Source organism: Anser cygnoides, chromosome 8 (assembly GCF_040182565.1).
Source record: "Anser cygnoides isolate HZ-2024a breed goose chromosome 8, Taihu_goose_T2T_genome, whole genome shotgun sequence".
NCBI classification, from domain to species: domain Eukaryota; kingdom Metazoa; phylum Chordata; class Aves; order Anseriformes; family Anatidae; genus Anser; species Anser cygnoides.
In genome coordinates this window covers 22629502-22648015 of record NC_089880.1, presented here as the reverse complement: position 1 = coordinate 22648015, position 18514 = coordinate 22629502, and the positions used below count along the sequence as shown (strand labels likewise).

General features: G+C 57.2%; 1 protein-coding gene and 1 long non-coding RNA gene across 16 annotated transcripts in view; one reads left to right on the top strand and one right to left on the bottom strand.

Moving 5' to 3' along the window:
* Positions 1-121: 121 nt before the first annotated feature.
* Positions 122-2191, top strand: LOC136791338 (uncharacterized). Of its 3 annotated transcripts, none has more exons than XR_010833117.1 (3): positions 122-629; positions 734-855; positions 1254-2191. It is a non-coding gene; the product is annotated as an uncharacterized lncRNA (long non-coding RNA). The 3 variants fall into 3 exon arrangements; XR_010833115.1 differs by having other exon boundaries at positions 734-910; XR_010833116.1 differs by having other exon boundaries at positions 125-629; positions 734-910; positions 1660-2191.
* A 1915-nt stretch (positions 2192-4106) lies between these two features.
* Positions 4107-18514, bottom strand: part of PTPRF (protein tyrosine phosphatase receptor type F) — a 371288-nt gene continuing 356880 nt past the window's right edge. For all 13 annotated transcript variants that reach the window (XM_067001289.1, XM_067001291.1, XM_067001288.1 and 10 more), the window contains 9 exons: positions 14948-15067; positions 13808-13962; positions 12226-12511; positions 10177-10355; positions 7464-7590; positions 7153-7278; positions 6502-6656; positions 5894-6029; positions 4107-5766 (listed from right to left, as the gene is read on the bottom strand). In XM_067001289.1, coding sequence (XP_066857390.1) covers positions 5698-5766; positions 5894-6029; positions 6502-6656; positions 7153-7278; positions 7464-7590; positions 10177-10355; positions 12226-12511; positions 13808-13962; positions 14948-15067 — 1353 coding nt within the window. In that variant the 3' untranslated portion in view covers positions 4107-5697. The remainder of the gene's footprint in view (positions 5767-5893; positions 6030-6501; positions 6657-7152; positions 7279-7463; positions 7591-10176; positions 10356-12225; positions 12512-13807; positions 13963-14947; positions 15068-18514) is intronic.

Genomic DNA, 18514 nt, shown 5'->3' with positions numbered 1-18514 from the left:
CGTCCCGTCGGAGCCGGCCAGCGAATCAGGAGGCCGGGAGCGGGGCGGTTGCTAGGCGGGCGGGGCAGGCCCGGAGGCCGTCGCTAGGGGGCGGTTGCTAGGGGAGCCCGCGGCCTACTCGGGGCCCGGCCGGGCCCTGCCCGGGCACCGCGGGGCCGAGCGGGGCCGAGCGGGGCCGAACGGGGCCGGGCCGGGGCCGAACGGGGCCGGGCCGGGCCGAGCCCCTCGCCCCGGGGCTGTTTGCCCCTTGCAGTGCTCACCTGGGTGCCCGTGGGTGTGTCAGCGGGCACCGGGCGTTAACACACACGCCCCAGGCGGGCTGCCCCTCACACGGGAGCCTTGCCAGGCGGGCAGGGACGGGCAGAAGTGCCCCCATGGCCAGCACGCGTCCGCAGCCCTCCATAACCCATCGCTGCCCTGCCCTGGGGAGGGCCGGGGGCTGGCCGTGCGGCCCCAGCAGCAAAGGTGTTTAGGTGTAGACAAGGCCCGAACGCTTGGCAGCCGGTCAGGGGCTGCTGGCTCCCGTGGCTGGAAGCGGCTGTGATTTTCACAGGTCACGCTGTGCTAAATGCCTCTTAAATGTCTCGTGCTAAATGCCTCTTAAATGTCTCCAATAGGCAGCCTCGAAAGTAAGCATAACCCACACAAAAGGACTCCTAACTGTCACGCACTCATCCCTTCACGCCTGTCATGCCTAAGCAAAGCCTTAATTTCCCTGTGTGTTTCTCCTCAGACACATTTCCTTTGGTGTCACGCTACAGAACGCCGAAAGCTCTGTGTGCTGCTGCTTCTCCTGTGTGCTGCTGCTCCTCTGGCCATCTCAGGCACCGAATTACTACGGACCAGAACCTCGAGGTGATTAAAACCACAGCAGGCACGGCGCTTGGCGGCCTACGGGTGCAACTGTAAGGTAACATTCTGAGAAGCACGCTGTGTGGTCCTGGCCCTTCTGTTGGCCTCACAGCCACGCTTGCTGACCATTATTCAAAAAAACCCCAACTTATTAGTATCAGCAGACATGAGACATTCTTTTCATGCTGACAAGTGGCAAAACGTTGCCACGAGCGCGTAGGCAGGAAAGCTTGGTGACATCTAATTGTTGCTGTGGACTGAGGTTGTTTATTAGAACTGGCAAAAGGGCAACAATCAGCTTTAATTGGTGTGATCAGAATTTTCCCTGATCTCAGACACAAACCAGGTCGGAACAGGAGGGAAAAAAAAAAAAAGTAAAATAAATTATTTTTTTTAAAAAGGTCACTCGCTGGGAAACTTTACAAATCAAAATGGCAGTGTTGCTGAGAACAATAAAAGCCAGGACCGTGGGGGAAGAAGTTTCCAAGCTACTGTGCAAAATAAGCCCAGATTTGTTCGGTGGTGCTGCTGTTTCTTTCCTTTATTTAATAACTGTTTTGCCTTTGAAAACAAAAAAAAGATAAAATTGGAGTCCCAAAAGGCGAAGTCTGGGGCAGTGTGTTATTTAGCATCGCTAGGGAGCAAGTCAAGCCTAGACGGGGCTTACACAGCTCTCTTGCTATAGGTACCAACGGAATGCATAAAAAAATAATAAGAGCACAAGGGCACCTCAATGCCCATTAATTTACCTTTGACTAGCTGCCATTTACCTGCCGTCCCACCTGCCAAACTGCTCACTTTCTGCAGACCTTGCCCTTTACAGAGCTGCTGACCTGACTGTGCATTGGGGCTACCTCAGAAAATGAAGGCATGGAAGATACTTGCTGGGAAAAAGCACAACACAACGCTACAGCACTAACTACCCAGCTGCACTGCTCAGTGTGAATGTGATCAGTCTGAAAGAGAGGTTCCAAAAGAAAGAGGCCAAATTCCTCCTTTGTGCATCACCTTGGGACCACTCACTCAAGGTTTGGCGCACAGTAGCGCTGTGAATTCAGGCTGCTGGCAGAGGGAGGGAGTGACCTCAAACTGGTACCAAAGAAAATGGGGCAAAGAACACCAGCCAGAATAAATTCTTTTTGGCCAGGGAAAGCTGAGAAATGCAGACCAGGCACAGCAGTGCCAGGCACTGGGCACAGGCAGCGTGGCTCATCTGCCTGGAGCACAGCACAAGTCTACGTGTTTGGGCTTTTTTCCCCCTCTTTTGTGAGATCTGCAGAGGTAAATGGAAATAAACATTGAAGGAACAAGTAAATGGAAATAAACGTTAAAGGAACAAGTGCTTTCAAGCTGGTATGACTCCAACCCCCTTGGGCTTTAGGAGAGCAGTGCGGACTTTGTGAGAGGAGGCTGGTGCAGTGGGACTTCCCCCACAGACAGCAGCTGCGTCGCGGCTCTCTGACCTCACTGTCCTCTTGGGGACCATCCCCTTGCCAAGAAGGCCCACCCTCGCTCTTTGGGAGCCTCCTGGGCCTCTCTGCGCGCGGAGCCTTTATTGGCTTTGTGAGGCTGGCACGAGGCTTTTGGTTCTCCCCCTCTGCCTCTCCTCTTTCTACCCAGCCTGTAGGTACTGCCTGTAGGAAAGGTGCCTCACGTGTGGCAAGCAGAGAAGTGGAGCCTGCAGAGGAGGTGAATTGGGAGCGTTCTGTCCCCGTGTTTTCCCTGGGTTGACTGTAGAAGGTTTGGGCTAAGAACAAGTTACCACAAGGGGAGGGAAGCCCGAAGTGTTCTTGCAGGATGTGGGTGCAGATGTGGACGTGTCCTGACAACTGGTGTTTCCAGTGAGAGCAAGGCACCGCACTGGAAGCCGCCCAGGGATGAACGGCTCGTGCCGTGCGCTTGGCACTGCCTGGTCAGTGCTCAGCGAGCAGCACAACTGCGTGGTGAAAGCATCGGCAGCAGCTGCAGCTTAGTGGCACAGCCAAAGCATTCTTGCTGCAGCACAGGCAGGTGCTTGCTACCTGCTTCCCAGCTGGCTGGCTTCCTACAGCACAACGGTTGTAGCACAGCCTCTTTCCTCCCCAAACGCGCCCACGTACGAGCAGCTGCGTGCTCGGCCACGTAGCCTTGCCATCGTGGGCCCTGGCAGCGCTGCAGAGCCGAGCTTCCCAGTGCCAGCGGTGCTGTCATGTGCCTGTGCACACACACACGCCTGCGCACGTGCTCTGCCTCACAGGGGCAGGAGCTTGCTGTGCCCTAGGACCTGCAGCCTCGTGTGGAGCTGCCCCACCGCAGAGCGAGAGAAAGGCTCGGCCAGCCTCGGGTCACCCCAGGTGGAAGTGCTGGGTTTGAACCAGCTGGGCGAGGGGGAAATGCTGCTTTGCATCTGGCGCCTGCTCAGAAGTCAGTCTGACCTGGCAGGAAGCGTGACATGTAACAGCTCTAGCAAAGGCAGCGAGCAGCACGTAAGATGCCCGTGATCGCATCAGGAAAAGGCTCGTGAAGGACGGACAGGTGGTGGGGCCCCGTCCCGCGTGGCTCTGCCATTTGCAGTGGCCTTTCCTTTGCATGCTTGTGCTGTTTGCAAGCGCTGCTCCCTAGCAGCTGGCGCTGCCCTGTGGGACTGCTGGACATACGCAGGCAGGGCCAGGGCACATATGCAGAGCAGGCGCAGCCATGCAGGGTGTGCCTGAAGTGGGTTTCACACCTGCACATCCTCCAGTGCTGCTCTGCACCTAGGGGCAGGGCAATGGTTTCGCTGCTCAGCAGTAACTCTGCACATGCACCTGCACTCGCTGCCACAGAACGGCATTACTGCAGCACCCCAGGAGGCCGGTAACATCTCAGCCTGCTCCAGGACTCGTATTACCACCACAACCCACCCCACCAACCCCTCTCTTTTCTACAAACCCACCAGCAGCCCGTCGCTGCCCCAGCGCAGCCCTGCAGCCAGCCTGCTGACAGGGGAGGGGATGCAGGTAAACGCTCTTCCAGCAAAGCTCACCGTCACCCCGGGAGATTTGCAGGACCGCATCCTGCCACGTCCTGGATTTCTCTGAGGTTTAATAAGAGGGAGGAGAGCAGCTGGGCAGGGCAGGTCTCACGCCATGGGGACCCCGTGGGAGGTGTAGGGCACCTGTGGCTGGGGTGCGCCCGCAGGAAAGGACCTCTGCCGGCAGGCTGGGGAGCATGCCCATCACCGACGGACTCTAGAGCCTCCGCTTATTTCTGAACAAACAGACAGCAAAGCCAGCTTGTATGAAACCCGATTATTCAAATTTATTAACATCAAGAATTATGCAATGATGCTGTAGATTTTTTTTTATTAACAAATAGAAAACAGACTGTATACAACAGTGACCCCTACAGCACTATGCATCCACAAGGTAAAAATGAATGTGTCCTCCAACATTACCAACCCTGGATTGCTGATTTCAACATAGCTTGGATTCTTAACATTCGGAATACATGTGATAATACAATTAGATACCCTTCCACCACCTTTATTCATAACTCAATGCACTTGAAAGAGGGCTGCTCACTCTGTCTTTAGTGCAAGCATGATATAATAAGGAGTATTAATATATAGTACCATTAAATTAAGTCCAGTAGTCTTGCCACATTGGTTCATTAGAACGTCCTGAAGTAGCAGAAAGTACAATATTCTAATGACTTTTAACATTTGCAGGATAGCAGAAATTATAGATACACCCAACCTCTGAAGCCATGTGTACTCCCCCTCCCCTTCCCTGCAGTACCCTGCTTCCCACAGGGAGCAGCCGGGGCTGTGCTCCTTGCCTTTGTCAAATGCTCCAATGCACCTCGTCGCTGAGAGGTGACAGGGTGGCGCTTGCACGGACAGAGCCGTGGGGCTAACAAAAGGGGCCGTGTCTCGCTTCTTCTATCCCAGCCCTGGGGAAGTGTGGGGCCCGCTCGCTCCTCCTGCCCCCTTCCCAGCGAGACACACAAAAAGGGGCTCCGAAGCCAGGAGCCCGGGGTTTCGGGTCTCTCATGAACAAGGCGACGACAACTCACGTCGTATCGGGATCTGCCAATACACACGGTCACTGGGTCGGTTTAACACGCGTCGTAATAGGACTGAACAGTTTCCAGCTGACAAACGGGACCGCCTCTCCAGTGACCCCGCATGCCCTCCCAAACCTACTCAGGAAAAAATGGGGGAAGCGAAAGGCTAAAAAAATAATTGGTAGCTTAGGTCCAGTTCCATGAAATTTCATATTCTACAGAGGATTTAAAAAGCAGCCTACAGGGAATGGAGCCGGGCAGGAACCACAAGCCAGCTGCTGCAAATTACCAAGGAAGCTGCACTAAAATGGGCAGAACCAGCAGTGACTGGGCTGAAATAAACACAGGGCGGTAAAAAATGTAAAAGCAAAAGGAAATTAAAAAAAACCAAAAAACCCAACTCCCAAAGGTTTGGCGGGTCCAGTTCTGCCTCGGCAAAACATTAAGACTTGCAAAAAATAAAAAATAAAGAGAGAAGAGATTATAAAAACCACTAGTAACTATTTTACATGTTTAAAAAAAAGATCCCATTCCACCCACCTAAAGCCTCGCTGTGAAATGCAGTCGCGTGAGAGAGGGCGAGAGATGCACATGAGCAGAAATGCAGCCAGAGACTGGAAATGCTTTTGGAGTCAGATTCCCTCGTTTGGCGCTGGGGCGAAGTTCCTAAATGCCGTGGTCAGAACTGGTTGGCGTGGAGGTCAGCTGCCTGGGCAGCGCCTCGGGCTGTACAGAAGGACTGAGGAATGGGCGGCTCTGGCTCAGAGGGACCCGTCTCCACTCCTAGACATCCCCACCGCGACTGGAGGAAAGCACTAGTTACGTTGCATAGTGGTCAAAGCTGCCGAGATACTCCAGCGCCGCTCTGTAGCACAGCTGGTACTGGTCCTGCAAGGCACCGAGGGGGGGAACGTGAGCAATGGGGACGCGAGGACATCGGGCAGCAGCGCCGCATGTCCGGAGATGCCGGCTCCCCTCCCTTCTCCCAGCGCTGCGGGGAGGAAGGGGCACTCACCTCTGTCTGCACCATGGCCGGCCGCTGCGTCCGCAAGGTCTTCACCGTCTGGAACATGTCCACCACCCCCTCGTAGCGCATCCTCTCCAGCACGATGCTGAGCGTGATGAACACGCCTGTGCGCCCGACCCCAGCGCTGCGCAGGGGGAGCAAGAGGGGCAGTTAGAGACCCGCCGGCCTCAGCGAGAGCCGCCCTCCCTGCCCCGCTCCTTGGAGCAGTGCCCATGTCCCCAGCTCGTGGACCACGGGAAGCTGCTCGGCGGGGTCAGGAGAGGCTGAAGGGACACCGCCACACAGAGGCGCCCTCTCAGCCCCGTGGCACCCACTGATTCTGCCCGAGTCCAGCTGCTGCGGCACCACGTCCTGCCCAAAGATTCTTCCATGGAGCTACACAACTCCTACAGGAGTAGGCGCTGGGTTCCTCTCATCACCCGGCAGAAACGCTGCCAATGATAAATATCCACCCACGGATACTGCCCTCTCCTCGTCCGCTGCTTGCCTCTTGCAGGGGGGATGTGAAGTGTAGGAGAGGTGCTGGGCTTAGTAGGGGGCATCTCCACGGGCTCTCTGCCGAAGGCAGAGGTGGGTGCTGACCCGTCCCCACTCACCTGCAGTGCACCGTGATGGGCCCATCCTGCCCGAACTGCTCCTTGGTCTTGTGCACCTGCCCGATGAAGTCGATGAAGCCCTCTCCCGTCTTTGGCACGCCCTGCTCAGGCCAGTCTGTGAACTGGAACTGGCGGATGGTCCGTGACTGGCCGTCCTGCGGGGACAGGGGTGTTACACGGGAACCGTGGGTGAGGGGTCAGCGAGAGGGACCCATCTCACACCCCTTGGTGCTGCTGACCCGCTCCTGGCCCCTGGGGGCCCGGTGGGTCAGTGTCCCGCTCTGGTGTGGGGCCCAGCTCCAGCTCAGGTCCCTGCCTGCTGCCACACGGAGGTCCTGTGCCTGCCCGCATGCTGCACACAGACTCTCGCTGCAGGGGAGCCCGTGTTATTAAACCTGCCCCACGTGCACAGCGCAGGCAAGGCACGGCCCGGTGCTGATAGCGATCAGTGAGCTGCTCACTGGGCCGACACAGCTGCCAAGGAAGGAACTTGCGGTGAGAGGAGCAGCAGGCGTGGGGCAGCGGCCCCTCCTGCCTGCAGCGTTAGGCAGCTCCTCGCTTTTTGGTCCCTCCAGGAGCTGCTCTGTGCTCCCCTTGCTGCCCAGGGCTGGGCAGAGGCACTGGAGCCGGGAAGCCAGAGGTAGCACTCACCCTGGCATCTGTGACCTTGAACTCCCGGAGGATGTACTGCGGCATGTTGTACTCCGCCATGGGGTCCACCACGAAGTACTGGTAGCGGGCAGAGCGCTCCGCAGGCCAGTACTGATGGCACTTCTCCTGTGGATGAGAAGCACGGTGAGAAGTTAGCACCGACACGCTGCCGCTCCTCCCTCCCGCTCCCTGGGCTGTGGGACCGCAGGGCCAGCCATGGGACACCCCAAGGCTGGGGTGGGCTGGGCTGGGAGGTGATACCCGCAGGGAGCAGCCCCGCAGCGCCCTCCTCCCCCGTGCAGGACTCGTACCCGGCCCATCTCGCGCAGCTTTGTCAGCATCACCACGATGGTGGAGTTGTGCTCCCAGAGCATCCGCCAGAAATCCTCCGTGGTCTCGGCCAGCGGTCCCTGCGTGGCGATGTAGGCCTTCTGCTGCCTGCGGCAAACAAGTCAGAGATCAGACAGCTCCCACAAGCTGGGGGGCTGCGAGAGCTGGAGGCAGCACCCCGTGCTGCAGCAGACAGGTCTCCAGGGCTAGCCCCAGACACTGCGGGAGGGATGAGGCTGCCCAGCACGTGTCTTCTGAGAGCTCCCCACGCACGTGGTGGGCACAGGATCCAGAAAGGCTGCTAGTCCTTCCTGCGTGAGCGTCCCCATTCCAGCCCCTCCCTGCTACTTGTCCCCGGAGCTGCTGCACCGAGCTCTCTCAGCACCCAGGCCTGCCCCAGGAGGCTGAAAGCTCAGCCCGTGCTCGGGGACAGTCCCAGCTGCACCTCCTGCACATTTACCCCCTGCGGCACCCACCTCCCCTCCCACTGCGCGGGGAGGCACAGAGCAACTCCATCAGGTCACCTCGATCCCGCGTACCACCTCATAACTAGGGCGGTGAGGAAACCACCAATACCGTAGTGCAAACATTTCTGAGCCTTCCAAATTTGTTCTGTTCCACCAGAGCATGTCGCAGAGTGTCCGGTGTGAGAGCAGTTCCCGTGTCCTGCGTCGCCCTGCCCCATCCCTGCTGACAGCACCCTCGGGCTGAGCACGCTCTGCCCCGCTCTCCCAAGCCTCCTGACTCACTCTGTAGCTGTCTGTCAGTGTCACACACTCTGCGTTGAGGAACGAAGCACCACTGGTCGCTTTCCATCCCGCCCTAAGGACGGGGCAGCAGCACCTACCACAGCCAGATCTGGGCGCTTCCCAGCTCCGTGCCCCTGCTGCGCCCCGCGCAGGGCATGGCACGGCCACGGCAGCCCCAGGGGATGCCAGAGCATCGCCCTCGTTCGCCTGTTGGGGAACAAAGTGAGTGGGGCACGACTGGAGCAGTTAAAGGCTCTGCTGACTCCGGGAAGGGCCAGCTCCTGCGTTCTCGTTCTCGGTTTGGGAGCACCCAGCCTGGCACGATCCGGGTGCGGATCCTGGGGCTCGCTCCACCACTGCGGGGCGCCGGAGCCCGCAGGACGAGGGGCTGCATCCTCCCTCCCACCACACTTCGGCTCTCCGCCGGTGCTAAAAATTAATGAACGTGCTGCAGGACAGCTGTAATGTGCAGGATGAAGACAGGGGCTGCTTCAAGGTGGATTTATAAGACGTCGTAAAAAGCAGGGAGTGGGTGTGCACAACGGAACAAAAGAGCTAATAAAGATGCAGCATCCGTGATGCCTGCAGGACCTCGGGCCAACTGATCTCTGCAGATAACACCAGAGGAAGATCGCTCCGTTCAAAGGGAAGGACAGGAAGAGATAACTGCTCCTTGGGGATGGGGTAGGCAGCAAATGAAATGGTACCACCTGCTGCGCTGGCACCCTTCTCTCTGTAGCATCAGCGAGTGGCAAAACCAGCACCAGTCAGCTCCAGAGCTGCGACACGGCAGCCAGACATCGGGCTGCACAGCTCGCAGCCACGCGGGCAGGAGGGAGACGAGGCTGCTGTGACAGATGTGCTCCAGCCCCTTCCTCCCACCCCATTACTCTGTCTCACCCTGAGGGAGCCCGGCTTGCTGCGGTCTGGCTGTGCTGAGACGCTCCCCGAGTTGCTCCCTGCCCTCTCCCTGCCTCCTCTCGTCCCTGCGCAGGACTCCCCTGGGAGCCCTTCCTGGGCTCAGCTGCTGGAGCAGGGAAGGAGGCAAAGAGCCGCTGGGCAGGCAGCGCTGACACCTGCTCCCTCTGGCACTGCTCATTGCTCCTGGGAGGCCACCAGCATTTGGGCAAGAGGCCAGCAGCCCGTCAGCAGCACCTGGGCAGTGACACACCGGAGGGGGACCCCGCTGCAGCCATCGCTGCATCCCCTGCTCCTGCGCTGGGTGACCCGACTGCACTGGTGCACAGAGAGACGCAGGCTGAGTCCTGTACGTGTGTCACTGGGATTTGGTCTGGATTACTGGCCAGGGACTGGCTGGGAAGGAGACGTGGCCACCGGGCTGTTTTCCCGCGTTCTTCTCTCCTGGCACTTAGCGTTAGGGAATACGCTGCCAGCAGTTGGATACGGAAACCCTAAGTATTATTGCCCTTCTAGATCTCAATTTGTGCTTTCTAAAAGGTATCCTGGGGAGCAGAACTCCGTGATGGGCTCTCCAGTATCCAGCACCAGCCCCGTCTGAGGATCCAGAGACTCCCCAAAATCAAGATATGGGTGGATGAACCTTGGGCAGGTCCTGCCTGGATCAACCACGCAGTGCGAGCATGCCGCTACCTCCGGTTGCTGCAGCTAGCGAAGGGGATGGGTTTGCATTAGATGTAAAATAGATGCCAAGGGATGCCTACCAGAAGGTCCTATAAAACACCGCAGGAGCCAGCCAGCACAGCATCCTGCCCCAGCCACGTGGGCATCTGTCTACAGCAACACAAGCAAGCCTGGCAGCTCTCACTCACTAGCAGTCTTCACACATCACAGCTGAAGCTTCTGAGAGGACGGAGATGGACAAAATGCATCACGATGATCCCCAGCCTGCTTCCAGGCAGCCAGGACCAATCCTTGGCAAAAGGGAGAAAGCAGCCGTGCCCTGGTTCCCTGCGTCGGCCCTTACCTGTACCCGTCTATGAAGCTGGCGTTGATGTAATCGGAGCCCTCGACACCCCGGATGGGCTGCAGACAGACTCTTGTCAGCTCGTATGGCATGATGTTCACGAGGCGGTTCTTGAATTTGTTGCATGGGAGGTTGGCACTGATGAAACGTGAGGTATGTGCTTTAGAGTTGGCCAGCAGCTGCAAGAGGAAGAGAGACGTCAGACCCCGCTGGGGACACCATAGTTTGGGGTGAAACTGGGACCCCGGTAGCAGGGCTGACAGGGGCCCCCTGGCATGAATCCACGTTCCCTCCTCTCACCGAGGGACATCCCCTGGGGACCAGATCCTTCTGGGCCAGGCGGGGGGCTCTGCCTCTGTGAGCAGGCGGGCTGCACCTGGCTGCTCTGTTTCACACTAGGTCAGTCTGCTTGTCAGTGCCGTGTCTGCTTCCTGCACACCTAGCTATGGCACAGCCTTCTGCTGGCTTTCGGTGCACGGCTGCAGGTGACAGCAGTTCCCCTCCAGGAAGCAGCACGGGGAAACCACCGACGCAGCCCCGAAGCCGCACGTAGGGGAGCAGCGACCCACACGCGCTCTCTGACCCACAAAGGCCAGCACATGACGCCGTGCCCCTCGCTGAACCAGAGACACATGCCTGGTGGCACCAGGGAAGGGAGGCTTTCCATCTTCCAGCAGTGTCTTGCTATTTACTTCTCACCCCAGGAGAACCCAAGAAAAATGTGAGAACTGTGACATATTTAGGCAAAGATCTATTCTGGGTTACTGCGAGACATTTTATGATTTTATGGTTCCCTTTGAGCCCTGTAAATTGGAGTCATGGTAAATGTGTTACTTAGATCTGCTGGCAGAGACATTCAAACAGAAGTATCCTTTTTTTTTTTTCTTTTTTTCTTTTTTTCTCTCCAAGACCCTCCCAGCATCCCCTGAGCCACCTTTCCTGCTGTGTGTGGCAGCTGGTCCTTGGCTACAGGAGGACAGGGGCCTCTTTGGGAAGTGATGCAGCCACACGAGACCCTCCCATATCCTGCTCCCTAACATTTTCCAAGCAGTCGATGCTGCCAGGGCACAGAGTGGGGGCAAATGTTATTGCTTTTTTAGAACAGTTACCAGAGCTGAGCCTAATTCTGTGGCAGCCTTGGGGGGACTTTCAGGGCAGGTGCCACCACGAGGAGGTGACACCTTCCTTGCTGTGCAGAGGCACCTCTCCTGTCTCACGTCCAGGGCACCGGCAGCTCTGCTGACCACAGGCCAGAGCTGCTCAGCTTTTCCTGGTTTATGCAGAAAGTCAATATTTTGCCTCACCTGCTCCTTTGCCATTTGGTGGGAATTCCCGGGGTGAAGCTGTATTGCTGCAGTTCATTTCACAGCCTGCATGGTCTGCTAGCTCCCTGCATGAGCTATATTCCCCTGCATGAGTTCACTGGACTAATGCACCTCACCTGAGAACATGGGCGGTTACCAGAGCTCGTTTCCATCTCCAAGGCTGTAATAAATATTTGCAGCAGGCAGTCTCAGCTACGGATAGCAAAATGAGGGCACGGCTTCTTAAAAACAGTATATCTTACAACACTGCTTTCACCAATTCTAGCCACTGAGGCTTGGTGTCTAGGTGGTTAAAAGATAACAGAGCTCAGCATTGAAGAAATGAGACTATAAACGTCTCACATATTTAAATTGGAGCCGTTTCCAGACAAGTTGTTCACAGTAACATCAATTATCACTAACACGATCTGCATCTGATTTCGGATGCAGCTCCTGCTGCACAGTGAACCTAGAGCAGAACGTGCTGCTGAGAACTGCGCATCCATCTGCCTTTTATATTCTCCCCAGAAGCTGCCAATCCAGGGGGGGACCACGGCTGACACAAGCTTTACAATTCAAATGTACTTTAAATCACTGCCTACCTGGTTTAGAAACACGCAAAAGAGTAACTGCCTGTAATGAGCCGTCTCTCTCCTCTCCCAGCCCCTGGACGAGCGTGTCAGTGGGGCTGTGCGGGCAGAGACAGGGCCCCAGGGAGGGGGGCTGCTGGGGCTCGGTCACCAACCTTGAATTCCAGCTCCATCGCAGTAACGCTCTCGCCTGGTGGCACCTGGGTCAGCTTCTGGATGTGAGCAAAGAGGTTGCGTGCAGGCACCTCGGTATTGCCGCATGTTGCTGCTTCCAGCAAGGCCTCGTGGATGAAGATGTACTGGTCCTCTGTCTGCACCATGTAGTTGCGCTGCGAGCGCATGCACGTCACGTGGCCGTAGATGTCCACGGTCTTCTCGTGCTTCATCCGCTCCAGCATGGCGTCGATGACAATGAAGCAACCAGTTCGGCCCACGCCGGCGCTGCGGGAACAAAGCACGAGGCCTGAGAGGATGCCATCCCTCACGGGCACCAGGCAAGCTCTGCTCTCGCGTAAAAGAGCACCCGGATCTAGAGCAGAGAGGAGGCTGCTCCCCATGCTGCAGGGTAACGAGCTGAGCCCCAAACGGGAGGTGACAGGAGGAGCGAGGGAGAGTAGCAAGGGAGGGCATGGGAGGCTACTCAGCCCTTCTGCTGTCCCCCTCTCCCTGAAGGAGCAGAAAGGACACGGTGTCACTCTGCTGGTGCAGTGACAGGGAAGGAGAAATGAGTTTAACAGCCAGGAGAGTGACAGCATACATGTGGAGCTGGAAGACGTGAAGTCCAGGCTGGGCTCCAGCACCAATGAAACCCATAAATTTCATGTCTGGTTGTCCCCTAACCTGGGTCACTGTTCCCTAACCCATAAAACCAGGCCAGCCAGCCCCAGAGGGGAAAGCAGAAAGGTGAGGTCATGCATTTCTATGGCGAGCCCTTCACTGAAGTACTGGAAGCCTCTCTGCATCTGCTGGAAGGGCAGCAGCAATCCCCAAACTTTTCACCAGGAGAACGCCCCGAAAACAGCAGACACGCTGTCATGACATGTAAACACAGGCAGAGATACGGAGCTAGACATTTCCTCATTTATGGTGCAAGTCAGATCCTTAACAGGGCCTTAATATAGCTTGTTTGTGTGTTAATTATATCCCACTCCCATCTGAAACAGAGCATGAAAGAAGAGCATTAAGCACTGCTGGTAAGGCGTATGCCGGAACAGCAATGATGGAGTGGTTTGTTCAGTAATAGTCCCCACTCGGCTGGTGGAGATAAATCTTGCCTGGATAAGATGCTGAGCCTTAGCAGACTAATATTTTTGCTTAAAGAGCTCCCTTTCTACCCCGCTAAAGAGTTCTACTGTAAATACTGTGTATAAATGTTGGTGCAGGTCACTGCACGCGTGTCTGTCAACGATGTGCCTCTGAAAGGTACCACCTACTTATACCGGGCTCAGATCACTTCATCTTCAAACTACGCTTGCATTTTTGCAAGAAAACCTGTGTTCTGAGACTCTCTGTACAGCAGTGCTGTTTAACCTGACATAGCAGAAGCAACACAACGTTGACTGCTGGATTGCCATCGCTAATTGCCAATCTGTTCCCAGCCCAAGCACGTGGTGCTGGTTACACTGCCGTGAAACCTTCCCGCAGGACCAGGAGGTGCCGCTTTCAGGGGGACAGGGCAGAGCTCCCGCAGCCAGGAGGCAGGAGCCCAGGTGCAGCTTTGTGAACACGCCGTCCTACCTGCAGTGCACGACCATGGGCCCGGCATCGGGTGGGTTACAGGCCTTGACCCGCCGCAGGAAAGCTAGGATCGGGGTAGGGTATTCTGGCACCCCGTGATCGGGCCACGCCATGAACTGGAACTGTCGCAGCTCTCGCTTCTCGCTGGAGCCATTCTGTAGAGGACAAAGAAAAGTTTCTGTGTGAGGACAGTCTCATCCTAGGAGGGGAACCCACTGCTGGGGTAACGAGGTATCCAGCTGGCTGGGTAACAGCAGGCATTTAAGGCTGTGTGTGATCATGCATTTATTGGGGTTTTGCCACTGAAAATTAGGAGGCAAAATATAGGTTCCCTGCAAGGCCTCTGCATGGATGCTCTGGGGAAAGCAGCAGAGAGGCTCTGAGGGAGCGGAGCAGACAGTCAGGAAGGTGCGTGACTTCTGCACAGCACGGGGCCACTACACTCACTGCACGTTCACAATAAAATGGGCGCTGGGCACGGATGAGCTGCAGCAAGCTGTCTCACTGCCCCTCTGCACCACGGCTCCCCGGGATGGCTGATCAGCACCGTGCCTCCGGAGGCTGCCCGGCTCCTGCCTCACGGGGTGAGGGATCTGTGCAGCCATGTGGGAGGACTGGCTGGGCGAGCGCTGGGGACAAGATGCCTTCCCGGGGTGTGAGCAGGTCCCCAGCACGGCAGGGCTGCGCTCTGAGCCCGCGCACAGCCTGCTTGCATTGCTGTGCCACGCTGCTGCTAGCGCTGCCTCCGGGGATTGCCCAACACTAATGAGGTACGCAGCAGGCAGGAGAGAAGGGCACACACCAACGTCAGCACGGCTCCTCCATTTGCATTATTAGTGACAGCAGCGCTAAAAATTCCCTGCTCCCCGTGTTGTCCATCTAATGGGAGGACAGCTGTTACATGCACTTGCCAGAGGCAAGCGTGGCCTCTGCTCTGGGGCCCTTCACAGGGTCTGAGTGCCTACAGAGCATCAGGTGTCCTGGCCAAAATCTGATGGCAGCCAGATGCACAGCCCGCAGCCCAGCTCTGACAGACAGCCCCCGCGCGGGCTGCCCCACGCCTGGCCACATGAGGAACAAGCAGCTGCCTCTGCCTGGGGCCACGCTGCAGCCCCAGGAGCAGCCCAGCCCGTGCCATACCTTGTACAGGGCAAAGGTCCTGACGGTGTAGGTCGCCAGCTCGACTGTGTCCAGCAGCGTGACCTGGATCATCCCGTAGGTTTCCGTACCCCGGCTCGGCCAGTACTGGTCACACTTCACCTGCAGGGAGGAGAGGAGAAAGGGTCAGTGCTTGGCTGGGGCCTTTGGGGTGAAAAAAGGATGGATGTGGAAAAGTCACCGTGCAACGGGTCCCAAACACCCCTTCCCTCCCCCTCCCGACCTTCACAGCTCCTGCTGCAAGCCCGCTTGGCAGAGAGCCCTAATACAACCCCAGGGCCCCAGCCCTCCTGCTCCTTCCTCTCCCTATGACTCCCTCCCTGCTCACCCGCTGATGCCCTCCTCCTCCTCCACTATTCACAGCTCAGCATTTGCAACCGACTCCTCCGGCTTTGTCGTCTCCAGCCCTGAGCTCCCTTATTTAATTTGGCACCCTGAGCTCCCGACTTCATCTGGCACCTGGCTCCCACCCCGCGGAGCCGCAGCGCCCGGCTGACAGCAGGAGGGCTTCATTCCCACCCCTGTGCACTGCACCGAAAATGGTTTCCCGCCCTAGGAGAGAGGAGTGAATGGAAGATCATCTGTGCTTGTCAAGGAATAGTAAACTTAATTATTAGCTGAGCGTGTTTACAGGGGAACGTGTGGGAAGGGAAACAACAGGCTTAATTAGAAATCAATGAACTTCTGCCTTTTAATTGAAGGCACTTTAAGCGCTGTGGGGCTTGCGAGAGCGAAGCAGCCACATCCTGCACTCTGCCTGGCTGCCGGAGCACCGTAGCCTGGGGTCGGACGGATGCATCTGCCCCTGCTTTTTGGGGTCTGCTCTCGGGAAGCCCTGCCCCGGCACAAGTGCCCGGAGCGGGGCTGCCCGCTGGGTGCCAGGCGCGTCCTGCCCTCCATCTGCTCTGCTGCCTCGGGTCTGTGCTCACGGCGTGGCCGGCCCCGCGCGCATCTCTGGAGGGCTCTCCTCCTCGCCTGGTGCAGAGCAGCACATTATTTTACGCTGACTAGCTGCAGAGCCAACAACTCGAGGTCACAGACCTTATTTCACAGCTAAACTCATCCTGTCCTCGTGAGCGGGTGGCAGCTGCAGCCGCATCCCCGGCCACCTGAGCTTGCCTCTCCCGGTTTGGGGATGACGTGACCCCTCTCTAGGGGCGGCGGGGGGACGGAGGGGCAGCCACTTGCCTCGTCCCCCCCGTGCTGGCCTGCCCCTTGCTGCAGCTTGCAGGGAACGTCGCTGACAAGCAGCACAGCACGTCCCCGAGGCTGACCCACGCCACGGGGACAGCAGTCCCCTCCTGCCACCCACGCGCCACAGCGCCGTGTGTGCTCGAGCACAAAACAAACTTCAGAGGAGTTCCCTGTGAGGGATAATAGCAGCGCCTGGGCTGGTAATTGAAAATTATTTATTCATGACCAGATAAGAGTCAGTCACATTTTCTGCCAAATTTACCCATAATGTTTATGCCCCATTTTCAAGCTCTGTAAATTTTATGCTGAAGCCGATGCACTGTGGCACTAAAGCAGATAAGAGATGTTTTCTTCTGGCGGTGCTTGCTTCTCATTAACTTAAGGAGCACAGTAATGTCCTCAACAGCCACTTATGGCAGCTCTGCCGAGTGCTTCCTGTTCCCTCCCCTTTGGTGCCCCGTGCCCAAGAGCAGCCGGGCACCCCTCCTCGGCTCGAGAGCTGTGCTCTGCTCCCGGCCTAACTCGCCAGCTCCAGCTGGCATCGAGGGCTGGAGCAGGACCCGGCTGCCAGTGCCCTCTTGCCCCAGATCCCCTGGCTGAGCACCCCTCTGCACCCCTGTCTGGAGACACGGAGCTCCACGAGACGTTACAAGCCAGGGATGGCTGCTCGGGGCTGGGACAGAAGGAGCCCGGCACTGCTCGGGGAGACCTCCCTTCTCCACCCTGCTCCGCCGGGCTCTTGAGGATAGCCCAGGGAGGGAGAAATCCTGCTTTAATGCCTCTGTCGTGCAATGCGCCCCAGCTGGGACACGCCACGCTCGCAGCTCCGGGAAAGCTAATCTACAATGTGTGTTTCTGAACTGCCACCGAATGATTCTGAAACTGATTGTAAAGCTTTGAAGGCAGCTAAATTGCACAATCCAGCCATTTCTATCCTTTATGTGCCTCTCGCTTTGTGAAAACATGAAAAAGGGAGGATGATTTGGACCATCAAGCCAGCTGAAATTGCAGACCATAAAAGCTGATGCTCTTTAAAGATTTTTTCCCCCTGCAGCTCAGGAGCCCTTTAAAGCAGTGTCACCCCCACAGGGCTGCAAAGCTTCTGCTGGTCCTGGTCGGCTTATCTGCAGGCAGCACTGCTGAGAGGGACCGGAGAGCTCACCTGGGAAGGAGGCAGAGCCTGCCCTGTGCTGGGCACCTCACCACGCGGCCCCGCTGCCCGCCTGCAGCTGCAGACACAACCCCGTGCCTGCTCTGAAGCCCCCGGACAAGGGGACTTTCCAAGGTCACCCACGGTAAAGCCTGCAGCTTTCCTCAGGGCTCTGGTCACCCCCTGCCTGTGACAGGGACTCCCAGCCTGTCCTGTCACCAGCAGACTGGACCCAGCCCCGCCACACGCGCCGTGTTTGGGACAGAAACCAATACTGCAGAGGTAATTAGGGGATGACACGACGGGAGTGTGCTGGGGGGAGATAATGCACGGCTCAGCAGCACAGACATGTCAGGCAAAGACAAGTGCCTGGGGGGTCGAAGGGAGCTTGTTATCTTGGAGAAACACGCACCTTGGAGTGCCTTCCCATAGCCGAGCAGCCCAGAAGTTGAGTGAGTCAGGACTCCGGGCATGGATTCGCTTGGCAACCTAAAAGGGCTTTTCCTTGCACTTCAAACACATGCTCCACGACTGAGATGTGGAGTCACGGAGAAAGCCCCTGAATGATTCCTCACTCAAGAGAGCGGCCGATCAGCACCTTCTGGTCTTGCTCAGCCCATGTGCTGGGCAGGCTGTGCCGGGCATTTTTACATCCCTCTTTGGGTTGGGGTGGGTGACAGCTATTGGGCACAGGAGGTTGGGAAGCACAGCACAAAGCTGGGCTGCATCTCTAGAGGCAGCTCCTCTCCGAGGAGCACTGGTTTCCCTGCAGGGCATTTGCAGAGCCGGGGAAGCCCGTGAACAAAGCCTTTTTTCATGCAGGCAGGAAAAGCGGATCTTTTTTGCCATGGTGATCTGTTGCTCCAGTTGCTTCCTTGCAGCCAGCGTGGGCTGGGACACCCCTACGAGCATTTTGGTGCCGAAGCTTTGAAACGGGGGGAAAGCGTGCGGGCAAAAGTTTCAGCTGAACCCAAACTTGACAGTTTCTGCTTCTAAAGAACGATCTTATTGGGCTAAAAATAACCAGTGCTTCACAGCTTGAGCGCACAGCCCCTTCTCCTGCTGTTGGCATGGCAACGCTAAAATATTCTGCAAGCACAAATGCTCACCACTAAAATTTTACTTTTAGGAACGCGAGAGGCAGACGCCGCCTCCTGCTTGGGCAGCCTTTGCCCAAAGGGTGCATCTGGGCACGGGAGCACGCT